Genomic DNA, 14,321 nt, shown 5'->3' with positions numbered 1-14,321 from the left:
TCTTTGTATCCTCTTTTATTTCCTTGAGCAGTGGTTTGTAGTTCTCCTTGAAGAGGTCCTTCACGTCCCTTGTAAGTTGGATTCCTAGGTATTTTATTCTCTTTGAAGCAATTGTGAATGGGAGTTCACTCATGATTTGGCTCTCTGTTTGTCTGTTGTTGGTGTATAAGAATGCTTGTGATTTTTGTACATTGATTTTGTATCCTGAGACTTTGCTGAAGTTGCTTATCAGCTTAAGGAGATTTTGGGCTGAGACAATGGGGTTTTCTAGATAAACAATCATGTCATCTGCAAACAGGGAAAATTTGACTTCCTCTTTTCCTAATTGAATACCCTTTATTTCCTTCTCCTGCCTCATGGCCCTGGCCAGAACTTCCAACACTATGTTGAATAGGAGCGGTGAGAGAGGGCATCCCTGTCTTGTGCCAGTTTTCAAAGGGAATGCTTCCAGTTTTTGCCCATTCAGTATGATATTGGCTGTGGGTTTGTCATAGATAGCTCTTATTATTTTGAAATACATCCCATCAATACCTAATTTATTGAGAGTTTTTAGCATGAAGGGTTGTTGAATTTTGTCAAAGGCTTTTTCTGCATCTATTGAGATAATCATGTGGTTTTTGTCTTTGGCTCTGTTTATATGCTGGATTACATTTATTGATTTGCATATATTGAACCAGCCTTGCATCCCAGGGATGAAGCCCACTTGATCATGGTGGATAAGCTTTTTGATGTGCTGCTGGATTCGGTTTGCCAGTATTTTATTGAGGATTTTTGCATCAATGTTCATCAAGGATATTGGTCTAAAATTCTCTTTTTTTGTTGTGTCTCTGCCCAGCTTTGGTATCAGAATGATGCTGGCCTCATAAAATGAGTTAGGGAGGATTCCCTCTTTTTCTATTGATTGGAATAGTTTCAGAAGTAATGGTACCAGTTCCTCCTTATACCTCTGGTAGAATTCAGCTGTGAATCCATCTGGTCCTGGACTCTTTTTGGTTGGTAAACTATTAATTATTGCCACAATTTCAGCTCCTGTTATTGGTCTATTCAGAGATTCAACTTCTTCCTGGTTTAGTCTTGGGAGAGTGTATGTGTCGAGGAATGTATCCATTTCTTCTAGATTTTCTAGTTTATTTGTGTAGAGGTGTTTGTAGTATTCTCTGATGGTAGTTTGTATTTCTGTGGGATTGTGGTGATATCCCCTTTATCATTTTTTATTGTGTCTATTTGATTCTTCTCTCTTTTTTTCTTTATTAGTCTCGCTAGCGGTCTATCAATTTTGTTGATCCTTTCGAAAAACCAGCTCCTGGATTCATTGATTTTTTGAAGGGTTTTTTGTGTCTCTATTTCCTTCAGTTCTGCTCTGATTTTGGTTATTTCTTGCCTTCTGCTAGCTTTTGAATTTGTTTTCTCTTGCTTTTCTAGTTCTTTTAATTGTGATGTTAGGGTGTCAATTTTGGATCTTTCCTGCTTTCTCTTGTGGGCATTTAGTGCTATAAATTTCCCTCTACACACTGCTTTGAATGCGTCCCAGAGATTCTGGTATGTTGTGTCTTTGTTCTCGTTGGTTTCAAAGAACATCTTTATTTCTGCCTTCATTTCGTTATGTACCCAGTAGTCATTCAGGAGCAGGTTGTTCAGCTTCCATGTAGTTGAGCGGCTTTGAGTGAGATTTTTAATTCTGAGTTCTAGTTTGATTGCACTGTGGTCTGAGAGATAGTTTGTTATAATTTCTGTTCTTTTACATTTGCTGAGGAGAGCTTTACTTCCAACTATGTGGTCAATTTTGGAATAGGTGTGTTGTGGTGCTGAAAAAAATGTATATTCTGTTGATTTGGGGTGGAGAGTTCTGTAGATGTCTATTAGGTCTGCTTGGTGCAGAGCTGAGTTCAATTCCTGGGTATCCTTGTTGACTTTCTGTCTCGTTGATCTGTCTAATGTTGACAGTGGGGTGTTAAAGTCTCCCATTATTAATGTGTGGGAGTCTAAGTCTCTTTGTAGGTCACTCAGGACTTGCTTTGTGAATCTGGGTGCTCCTGTATTGGGTGCATATATATTTAGGATAGTTAGCTCCTCTTGTTGAATTGATCCCTTTACCATTATGTAATGGCCTTCTTTGTCTCTTTTGATCTTTGTTGGTTTAAAGTCTGTTTTATCAGAGACTAGGATTGCAACCCCTGCCTTTTTTTGTTTTCCATTTGCTTGGTAGATCTTCCTCCATCCTTTTATTTTGAGCCTATGTGTGTCTCTGCATGTGAGATGGGTTTCCTGAATACAGCACACTGATGGGTCGTGACTCTTTATCCAACTTGCCAGTCTGTGTCTTTTAATTGGAGAATTTAGTCCATTTACATTTAAAGCTAATATTGTTATGTGTGAATTTGATCCTGTCATTATGATGTTAGCTGGTGATTTTGCTCATTAGTTGATGCGGTTTCTTCCTAGTCTCGATGGTCTTTACATTTTGGCATGATTTTGCAGTGGCTGGTACCGGTTGTTCCTTTCCATATTTAGCGCTTCCTTCAGGAGCTCTTTTAGGGCAGGCCTAGTGGTGACAAAATCTCTCAGCATTTGCTTGTCTGTAAAGTATTTTATTTCTCCTTCACTTATGAAGCTTAGTTTGGCTGGATATGAAATTCTGGGTTGAAAATTCTTTTCTTTAACAATGTTGAATATTGGCCCCCACTCTCTTCTGGCTTGTAGGGTTTCTGCCGAGAGATCCGCTGTTAGTCTGATGGGCTTCCCTTTGAGGGTAACCTGATCTTTCTCTCTGGCTGCCCTTAACATTTTTTCCTTCATTTCAACTTTGGTGAATCTGACAATTATGTGTCTTGGAGTTGCTCTTCTCGAGGAGTATCTTTGTGGCGTTCTCTGTATTTCCTGAATCTGAACGTTGGCCTGCCTTGCTAGATTGGGGAAGTTCTCCTGGATAATATCCTGCAGAGTGTTTTCCAACTTGGTTCCATTCTCCCCATCACTTTCAGGTACACCAATCAGACGTAGATTTGGTCTTTTCACATAGTCCCATATTTCTTGGAGGCTTTGCTCATTTCTTTTAATTCTTTTTTCTCTAAACTTCCCTTCTCGCTTCATTTCATTCATTTCATCTTCCATTGCTGATACCCTTTCTTCCAGTTGATCGCATCGGCTCCTGAGGCTTCTGCATTCTTCACGCAGTTCTCGAGCCTTGGTTTTCAGCTCCATCAGCTCCTTTAAGCACTTCTCTGTATTGGTTATTCTAGTTATACATTCTTCTAAATTTTTTTCAAAGTTTTCAACTTCTTTGCCTTTGGTTTGAATGTCCTCTCGTAGCTCAGAGTAATTTGATCGTCTGAAGCCTTCTTCTCTCAGCTCGTCAAAATCATTCTCCATCCAGCTTTGTTCCGTTGCTGGTGAGGAACTGCGTTCCTTTGGAGGAGGAGAGGTGCTCTGCGTTTTAGAGTTTCCAGTTTTTCTGTTCTGTTTTTTCCCCATCTTTGTGGTTTTATCTACTTTTGGTCTTTGATGATGGTGATGTACAGATGGGTTTTCGGTGTGGATGTCCTTTCTGTTTGTTAGTTTTCCTTCTAACAGACAGGACCCTCAGCTGCAGGTCTGTTGGAATACCCTGCCGTGTGAGGTGTCAGTGTGCCCCTGCTGGAGGGTGCCTCCCAATTAGGCTGCTCGGGGGTCAGGGGTCAGGGACCCACTTGAGGAGGCGGTCTGCCCGTTCTCAGATCTCCAGCTGCGTGCTGGGAGAACCACTGCTCTCTTCAAAGCTGTCAGACAGGGACTTTTAAGTCTGCAGAGGTTACTGCTGTCTTTTTGTTTGTCTGTGCCCTGCCCCCAGAGGTGGAGCCTACAGGGGCAGGCAGGCCTCCTTGAGCTGTGGTGGGCTCCACCCAGTTCGAGCTTCCTGGCTGCTTTGTTTACCTACGCAAGCCTGGGCAATGGCGGGCGCCCCTCCCCCTACGCAAGCCTGGGCAATGGCGGGCGCCCCTCCCCCAGCCTCGCTGCCGCCTTGCAGTTTGATCTCAGACTGCTGTGCTAGCAATCAGCGAGATTCCGTGGGCGTAGGACCCTCCGAGCCAGGTGTGGGATATAGTCTCGTGGTGCGCCGTTTTTTAAGCCGGTCTGAAAAGCGCAATATTCGGGTGGGAGTGACCCGATTTTCCAGGTGCGTCCGTCACCCCTTTCTTTGACTCAGAAAGGGAACTCCCTGACCCCTTGCGCTTCCCAGGTGAGGCAATGCCTCGCCCTGCTTCGGCTCGCGCACGGTGCGCGCACCCACTGGCCTGCGCCCACTGTCTGGCACTCCCTAGTGAGATGAACCCGGTATCTCAGATGGAAATGCAGAAATCACCCGTCTTCTGCGTCACTCACGCTGAGAGCTGTAGACCGGAGCTGTTCCTATTCAGCCATCTTGGCTCCTCCTCCCTAAACCTTTATTTCAGAAAATCTTTGCCTAAAGGTCAATACTAGTTTCCTGAATTTTGTACTATGCTGTTTGCATTCAGTAAGGCTCCAAAATTAAGTATTAAAATTACTTTGCTCCTTTAACTTGTAATTCATTTTCACATTTCAGCACTAATAGCAAAAAATGTTAGGTAATAAATAGTAAAGAATGTTATTTGAATTTTCACTAGGTATTCAATGCCTTTCTAAATATTTTTATTATAAGAGAACTAGTCAAATATCTCACCCTGTAAAAATGTGGATCAATACTATTAACCTCAGTCTTCTCATGGAAGGACTTATGATTTTAAATAATTTTCAGCTGTTAAATATGAAGAGTTTTAATATTTCTAAGAGTAATACTTAGATCAGTTACTAGACTGTTGAGTAATACAACATATTGAGTAGTAAATGTAGTAAATGAGTTTTCCAGTTACTTAATAATTACTTTCCTTTATTTCATTCCATTCTATTAAAAAAAGTAAGCACAATGAACATATACAAAAGCACTATAGAGTCTATATGGTATTTTTCTTGTGAGATTATATGTAAAAGTGAACAAACACTTGTGTATTTGACTCTCTTCAAGTGCAGTTTCACAAAACATTGGTGATAAATGTACCATCACTGAATCTGAACTACATTCATAATTGTATTTGAGCTTTCTGGTAAGGCTCCAGGGAGCTCTTTCCCTAACAAATGAAGATAGCTTTCAACAAATTGTTAATACTTGGAAGCACAATCAATAGTGATGACAACGGCTAACACATGGTATTAATTAGGGCCAGGCATTGCTTTAAATATGTTACATATGATATCTAATTAACTTGCACAACTCTGACATAGTCACTCTTGTTCCCATTTTACAGATGACAAAATAGAAGTACAGAATGGTTACAAACTTATCCCAGCCCATAAAGTTAGTGAGTGAGGATTGAAACCCAGACATTTAGCTGAAGACTGTGCTCTTAACCATGATGCGATGCTTATTAATAGATCAATGTAGGCTGGGTGCGGTGGCTCATGCCTGTAATCCTAGCACTTTGGGAGGCTGAGGCGGGTGGATTGCCTGAGCTCAGGAGTTTCAGACCAGCCTGGTCAACACCGTGAAACCCCGTCTCTACTAAAATACAAAAAATTACCCGGGCCTGGTGGTGTGTGCCTGTAATCTCAGCTACTTGGGAGACTGAGACAGGAGAATCGCTTGAACCTGGGAAGCAGAGGTTGCAGTGAGCCGAGATCACGCCACTGCACTCCAGCCTGGGTGACAGAGTGACTCCATCTCAAAAAAAAAAAAAAAAAAAAAAAAGATTAATGTAAAGTCCAAACAGGTTTAGGCTGGTATAATGCTGCTTCTAGGTACCCATACTTTATAGTTGATAAATACTATAGGCAATCATTTTGGTCTCAAACCAAAAGTTAAGAGTTGGAAAAACCTTGATCCACAGAGGTTCAAGTGATTTGTTCAAGGTGGTCAAACAAAAGTTAGTAACTTCTTTCTAAAAAGGTTACTTGCATGTAGATCAAGTTGAGGCCTGTAGGTAAAGAGGTGAATGAGATACTGATACAGTCCTGCTATTCTTTTAATAAACCAAATTAAATTAATATTAATAGAGTGGAGGGTAAATAACCTCTTTGGAGGATCAACTCACAAAAAATAACAATGTTAAATTTTTTTTTTTTTTTTTTTTTTTTGAGACAGAGTCTCACTTTGCCAGCCCAGCCTGGAAAGCAGTGGTGCGATCTCTGCTTAATGCAACCTCCGCCTCCCGGGTTCAAGTGATTCTCTTGCCTCAGCCTTCCGAGTAGCTGGGACTGCAGGCGTGCACCACCACGCCTGGCTAATTTTTGTATTTTTAGTAGAGACTGGGTTTTGCCATGTTGGCCAGGCTAATCTCAAACTCCTGACCTCAGGTGATCTGCCCACCTCAGCCCCGCAAAGTGCTGCGATTACAGGCGTGAGCCACTGCGCCCGGCTGAATGGTTCTTTTTCACTCAAAATGAAAATACCTTTATTAAGTCCCATAGATAGAAATATAATAATATTCTTAAAATATTACTTACATTATTGAATAGAAGGTTATCGCTGAGAAAATTGAAATCACTTTTTAATCTACTAAAACAGTAATATTTGGGAAGCAGTAACAAAAATACAGGTTTTTACATCTTTCATTCAGATTACTTTGTGTTGACTGGGTACTTGACAGTCTGATAACTGATTTAAGTGTTATTCTTAGAAATATTAAACCTTGTCATATTTAAAAGCTGAAAAGTATTTAAAAGCATAAGCCCTTCCATGAAAAGATTGAGATTAATATTATTGATCTACATTTTACAGGGTAAGATATTTGACTAGTTCTTTCACAATAATAAAAATGTTTAGCATTTGGCCCACACCTCAGATTGCTCATCACAGGTTTAAGGAGATAGTATATTAGTTTATCAGCTCTTTTAGATATTGTTTGCTCCTTCTGCTACTTGAAAAAAAATCAGTCTTGCCAGAGGGCTAACATTTCATTAGACTTTTCTAAGAACCAGCTTTTGATTTGTTGCTTTTATTATTGCCCTGTTTTCAATTTATAATTTATCTTCATATCATTATTTCCTTTCTACTTTGGGGGGTTCATTATGTTGTTCCTTTTCAGTCATTCTGAGTTGAATGCTTGACTCAATAGTCTTCAATCATTCTTCCTTTTTAAATACAGTTATGAGCAGTATAACAACATTTTGGTCAGTGACAAACCACATATATGACAGTGGTCTCATAAGATTATAAACACCATATTTCTACTGTACCTTTTCTACTCAGATATGTTTAAATACACCAATACCATTATGTTTTGATTGCCTATGGTATTCAGTAGTCCACTGTATAGGTTTGCAGCCTAGGAACAAAAGGCTATACCATATAGCATAAATGTGTAGTAGGCTATGCCATCTAGGTTTGTGTAAGTACAATCTATGATGTTCACACAATGACAAAATCACCAAACAATGCTTTTCTCAGAAGGTATCCCCATTGTTAAGTGACACAGGCCTGTATATGCATTTGTAAGTACAGTTGGCCCTCTGTATTAGTGGATTCCACATCTGTGGATTCAACCAACCATGGATCAAAAATACTTTGTTTAAAAAAAGGATGGTTGCATCTGTACTGAACATATACAGACTTTTCCTTGTCATAATTCCCTAAACAATACAGTATAACAACTATTTCCATAGCACTTACATTGTATTAGGTATATAAGTAATCCTGAGATAATTTAAAGTATATAGGAGGGTGTATTGGTTATATGCAAATACTATACTATTTTCTACAAGGGACTTGAGAGTCTGTGGATCTTGGAAACTGAGTGGGATCCAGTAACCAATTCCCCAGATAGGAAGGGACGACTGTATAAAGCTTCCACCAAGAACTGCTTTAGTATAATGTAGGTATAAATTTTTCCTCTAAGTGCTGACATGTTTTCATTATCATTCAATTTTAAATATTTTATACTTTCCATTATAATTTTTCTGATCAATGAATTATTTAGAAGTTTCTTGGTTTCCAAACATACAGGTTAAAATTTTTGGAGGGCTGCCTTTTCATTATTGATTCCTAATTGTATGAAATTTTAGAGTGTGAGCTGTATGACTGTAATTTTTAGTACAGTGAGACTTCCTCTGTAACTCCAAGCTGGTTACATTTTTGTGAACGTTCTATATGTGCTTTATTATATGGGTATTATATCTTTTTGACCACAGCTCATTAGATAAACTTGCTAATTGTGTACAACTTGTCTATATCCTTCCTTTTTAACCGCTTCATCAGTTTCTGAAAGAGGTAGTTTAAAATCTCTTACAATGATTGTGGATTTATCAGTTTCTTCCTTGTTATCCTGTCATATTTCATCATGTTTTGTTTGAGTTTTTTAGATGCACATATGTCTCAGGATCCTTTTATTTTTGTAGTGGTGAATCTTTCTGTATCTCTTATGTAAAGAGCCTCATTATTTTCAATAAATCCTTTTAGGCATAAAGTCTATTTCGGCCTTTCTATTTTTGTATCAACTACTAGCTTTTTTTAAAAAGCTAGTATTTGCTTTGTTTTCTTTTTCTATTCCTTCAGATTTAATTGTCTTATGTCTTTTCTTAAAGTCTAATTAATAATGCTATTAATGAAAATGGCTAGAACATGTACGGAACATATACTATTAATATACGTCAAGTACCATTCTAAATGCTTTCTGTGTATTAATTCATTTAATCCTCACAATTCTGAGGTAGGAATTACTATCTTCCCCATTTTACAGGCAAGAAAACAAAAAATACAATGAAGAAGTCAACTGATAGCTATCTCATCGTCTGCCTGAAAATACGAGGACCTTAAAATATTGTCTAAAACATCGTAACTCTTATCTGTTGCCTCCTCACCTTCCATGATAGTTTTTCACCCGCCCTCCAATTGTTTGACTTTTTTTTTCACCCGCCCTCCAATTGTTTGTTTTTAACCTGCCCTCCAATTTTTTTTTCACCCGCCCTCCAATTGTTTGACTTTTGCTTTATAGTCAGCAAAACTTGTAATTAGATTAACATGTTTGCTAATTCACTTTTTCATCATTGCTTTTTGCAATTCCACTCCTTTATCTGAGGTTCACTTTACCTCTTAGAGAAGTAACTTATTTTGTAGTTATTTTACGAGAATCTGTGAGTGGCAAACTCTCTGAGACTTTGTCTGAAAATGTATTTCATCCTCACTTCCTGGATAAAAACTCAACTGTGATTCTTAATTGATACTATTATTGCATTTTCTGCTGGAGTCTACTGATATAGATAAGTTTATCAGTCTGTTACTCTCTTGTAGGTACTATCTTTTCTCTGGTTGCCCTTAAAATTTTGTCTTTGATGTTCTACATACAGTTTTATCATGATATAACTAGATGTGGATCTGTTTTACTTTACCCTGCCCAGACTTAGCATGCTACTCTAATTTGCAAATTCTTATCTTTCCTTAATTATGAAAAACTGATAGTCCTTATATCTTAGAATACTGCCTATGGCCCATTCTCTGTATTTCCTCCTTGTAGAACTCCAATTTGGCAGATGTTGGAGTCTTATTCTGCCTATCATTTCACTTTATTGTTTTATCACATTCTCCTTTTATCTCTCTGTACTGTTATATTGTTATAGTCTGAGTGATTTTTACAGATCTATTGTCCAGTTAACAAGTACTCTCTTTGACTACGCAAATTTGTTGTTTATTCTTCTACTTTCATTATTAAATAACAAGTCCGAAGTGTTCATGGGAGGAAAGGGGAAAAATTTTCTCTTTCTTCTTTTCTAAAATGCATACAACTGACCCTTGAGGAACTCGAGGGTTAGGAGCGCCAATCCCCCATGTAGTCAAAAATCCAAGTATAACTCTTGACTCCCCAAAAACTTAACTACCAATAGCCTCCTGTTGACCAGATGCCACAAAGTCAATTAATACATATTTCGTGTGTTATATGTATTATATTGTGTATTCTTACAATAAAGCTAGAGAAAAAAGTTATCAAGAAAATCATAAGGAAGATAAAACATTTACAGTATTGTAAAGTATTAATACCATAAGTTTGTCATCTGTTTACAAGATGAACTGTCAGATATGGTGAGGAACTACAGCTGCAGACCTTAATCTACAGTACATATCAAGTAATTCATCTTTTTCTTGTAATGTCATGATTTTTCTCTGCTCATTGGGAGCACTTCCAGCATCACTAGTGGCACTTTATGTGGGTTTCATGGTGTTAGTCAAGGTTTCCAGCATAGCCCTAAACATGATGAAAAACATACGAGAACCATGAGATCACTTTTTACTGCAATACACAATTTACTTGAGAGACACATTGCTTGTGCAGAGATTATCAGCATCACATGGTATTTCAAGCAGATACTTGCAACACTTGAGCTCACTACAATAGCAACAGGAGGTAGCTATGAAATTATTACAGTAGCACAGTATGTACTAGAGTTAATTTTATGCAGTTATGATTTAGTACTGCATCTTTATATTCATTTACATTTCTCTCAGCTGCAAATGGGACTGTGTAGGGTCTAAGTGTTTGTATGCATTAGTTTTGATAAATTTTATTTTTTTATAATAAATTTGTGTATGTTTTATGGTAAATGATAGACTAGTAGCTACATATATTTTATGCATCCATGGCATACCCAACTTTTTTTTTTTTATATTTACAGTCTATAAAGTTTGTCTGCAGGGTTTTACAAATTGTCACAAAACTCCAAAAAATTTTCCAGTATGTTTATTTGAAAATAATCTTCATGTAAGTGGACCTGTGCAGTTCAAACCCATGTTGTTCAAGGGTCAACTGTAATAGTCTGGAGAAACTTGCTATGGGTTGGAGGAGGGCAGCAAAATAATGTACATACAAATTAAAAAATACATAAATGATACATAACATACACGCATACATATAGAGTTATGTGTCACTTAACTATGGACATACATTCTGAGAAATGCATCATGAGATGATCTCATTGTTGTGCAAACATCGTAGGTGTACTTGTACAAACCTCCATTGTATAACCTACCACACACCTAGTGTATAGCCTATTGCTCCTAGTCTACAAACCTGTACAGCATATTACTGTACTGAACACTGTAGGCAATTGTAACATATTGTAAGTATTTGTTTATCTAAACATATCTAAACATAAAAAAGCACAGTAAAATACGGTATTATAATCTTACAGGACCATCATTGTATGTGGTCATTTGTTGAACAAAACATCATTATGTAGTACACGACTATATCATGTACTATATATAATTGTACATGCTACACTTTTATATGACTAGCAGTGAGCTAGGTTTGTTTACACTGGCATCACCACAAAAATGTGAGTAACGTGTTGTGCTACAATGTTATGACGGCTACCGGGCAACTAAGCAATAGGAATTTTTCAGCTCCATTATAATCTTGGGGGACCCCTGATGTGTATACAGTCTGTCACTGACTGAAACGTTATTATGTGCTGCATGAATGCATCTGTTAAATGTATAAACTAAAGAGTTGAAACAAATCCCATGTTTGGCCAATGTAGAATCTAAGTAGAAGGGAGACATAGAACCAAATTTTTCATCCTTTTATAACTACAAATGGATTTAAATATAATATTAAGTCTTCTGTTCACATAGTACATGGTTCAAATGTACATAGAAAGTACATACAAATATCTGGAGGAAGATTATTCCAGGTGGAGAGAACTGCAAGACCTTGTGGCAAGAAGGGGCTCAGCATGACTGACAAATAGCAAGAAGGTAAGAGTGGCTAAAGTAGTGTAAAAAAGGGGTAGAAAATGAGGCAGATGAGGTGTTTGGGTGTTAGATGGATATATGGCCTTCCATGTCATGATAAGGGTTTTGGATCTTATCATAAGTGCGATGGGAAGTGAGTAACACCAAAAATGTCCTTGAAAATGTAATTTAAATTTTATATTATGTTTTGTATAATATTTTAAAAGTGGGAGTTGTTAAGAGATTATGACCTCATTTAGAATTTAAATGACTTCATACGTCATATTTTCTCATTTATTTTGAACTTGTTACTTCATAAAAATCAAGTTTTATTTTTAAAACATGTACAAGATGACATATTAGGATAAGCAATGTAATGATTACAAATGACATAATCTGATACAGAATTCTGGACAAAATTCTGTTTCGAGACTTCTATATGTGAGATATATATATTACAGCAGATATGAAACATGTATGTACAGTCTGATGAATAACTAGAGTGAATCAGTGTAACCACTATGTAGGTCAAAAAATAGAACATTGCCAGCACCTCTGAAACCCTTGCTATCTGACTTTTTAAAAAAGAGCTTACTTAGGACTATAATCTGTGATAATTATCTACTTAAATGTCAACTGAAATCATGTGACCAATCTTTTTATGGGCAAAAGGAATGTCTCCTTAAGTCCATACTTAATTTCAATATGGAAATTGAGTACATATCAACTTAAAATCTATTCACATTTCAGTATAGGGATGTACAATCTCGAAGGCATTTATTTTTAATTAAAAAGATATATCATGCATATAAAAATAGAACTATGAAACTTAAAGTGTATACATTTTCATACATTTTAGGGAAAGAAAACCTAATAGTAACGGCTTTAGGATAAAAAGCATTTGATTAAAGTAAAATTAAAGACATTCAAAACTTTAAGATCTCATTATGTGTTACATTATAACAAATCAGGTAAAATGAGACTTCTTTTTTCTGGGTAGCTTCTAGTATATGCTTAGCACTCATTAAATGTTAAACAATAAAATGTGAATTAGGCTAATCACAGTATATCTAAAGGATACACTATTAAATTTGAGCCTATTTAAAATTTTAATTATAAAACTACATGTCACTGATTCATAACCTTTCTCAAAAAAAAACAAATAAACCCACGAAATCGAGATTTGTGTTTTTAAATCAATATTTTAGCAATGAACTACTGAACTACCAGAGGACAACAAATATGTATGGTCAAAATTAAAATTAAACTAATAATATTTTAAAATAAAGAATTTCATATTAAAATTAGATTTTTCTCTATGGAAAAATTCTACAAACCTTTTGTAAATACATTTGAAATAGTCAAGAAAAAGAAGGGAATGAAATATAATAAATAAAGATAAGCTATATAAAGATATACTAAATGTGGGTAAAACTCAATGGAAAACATGGATAAAAATAACATTTAGAAGTATCACTCTTAAGTTGTAGTGCAGCAGCACCTGAATTATGCTCCCTTTAATTTATGCACGTGATGGAAAGCTTGTTAAGGGGCATATCTGTAACCATTATAATTGATAGTAGCTGAAGGCAAGTCAGGCCATAATTTCTATTTAATGGATGGGATAGTAAGGGAACAAAGCCTGCAGCTGCATTTTAAAATAAGTGCCAAAAGTTTACATTTATGTCCAAAGTAATACCTATATTAAGGTACTAAATTATTTGAGAGAAGAGAAAAATCAGCTGTAGCAAGATCCATACATAATTAAATCACAATTTTGATTTGGCCAATAACTAGAAAAACCTTACAATAAGTAGAAAAGAATGTTCAACTAACCATTTGATAGTCCATTTCTGTGCTTTTGCTCTTCAGAACTTGTGGGAGAAGCAAATAGACTCATTTGACAAGTTCCAGTTGTTGGAGAATAAGTTATAACACTTTTCTTCCTTGTGATTTCTGAAGGATCAAATGACTGGAAATAAATAATAATTAAGGACAGAAATAGCTATGTTTAGTTATAGATCTTTGAAATTATATACCATTAAAAAATCAGCAAAATTCAAACTTGTTTCCTTGCTCTTGCTTTTCAGATTACAAATATACTCAATTATCACTCTCAAAGTAAACACTATTCTTTCAAGGTAGATATTTCAGGTCTCTATAATAACTAGAACATCTCAATTTGATATTTACTAAATTTTAGCATTAAAGGGTTACTACCTTCTGAGATGGTATTTCCAAACAGGTTACAGATGGCCAACTCTCCCAACCATACCCCGACTTTTGCTTTCAGCTGAACTTGAAGTATAATTATGGGGCCAGGGCAGGAAAACTCTCAGAGGTGCCTATTACTAAGCCTCACACAGAAACCTTAGGAAGGATCACTGCTGTCCTACAGCTTCACAGAGTGGTCTGATGTAGCATCTTGCTTCGATAATAACCAAAATAATGTCCAAACAGTTGAGTCAGGCATTTAAGGCCTTTGAGGATTTGGCCTGTCTTACAAATTTCCTCTTAGCAGCTTCCTCCTTTGTGTTTCCATAGGTGTTGGGCATACCTCTTATTTCAGGTAACATATTTTAATAAGTTCTGTCTGTTCCATTAGAAT

At 36.5% G+C, this 14,321-nt stretch overlaps 1 protein-coding gene across 4 annotated transcripts in view; it reads right to left on the bottom strand.

Annotated features, from left to right (window-relative positions):
- Nucleotides 1-14,321, bottom strand: part of ITGB3BP (integrin subunit beta 3 binding protein) — an 89,448-nt gene that overhangs the window by 41,743 nt on the left and 33,384 nt on the right. For all 4 annotated transcript variants that reach the window (XR_008672331.2, XM_019019220.3, XM_063698098.1 and 1 more), the window contains exon 3: nucleotides 13,550-13,685. Coding sequence is in view for 3 of the 4 variants with exons in the window: in XM_019019220.3 (XP_018874765.2) it covers nucleotides 13,550-13,685 (136 nt within the window). In the remaining variant the exon portion in view is untranslated. The remainder of the gene's footprint in view (nucleotides 1-13,549; nucleotides 13,686-14,321) is intronic.

The sequence above is a fragment of the Gorilla gorilla genome, chromosome 1, assembly GCF_029281585.2.
Source record: "Gorilla gorilla gorilla isolate KB3781 chromosome 1, NHGRI_mGorGor1-v2.1_pri, whole genome shotgun sequence".
Classification (NCBI taxonomy): Eukaryota; Metazoa; Chordata; class Mammalia; order Primates; family Hominidae; genus Gorilla; species Gorilla gorilla.
This window is presented reverse-complemented; position numbering and strand designations above follow the sequence as displayed.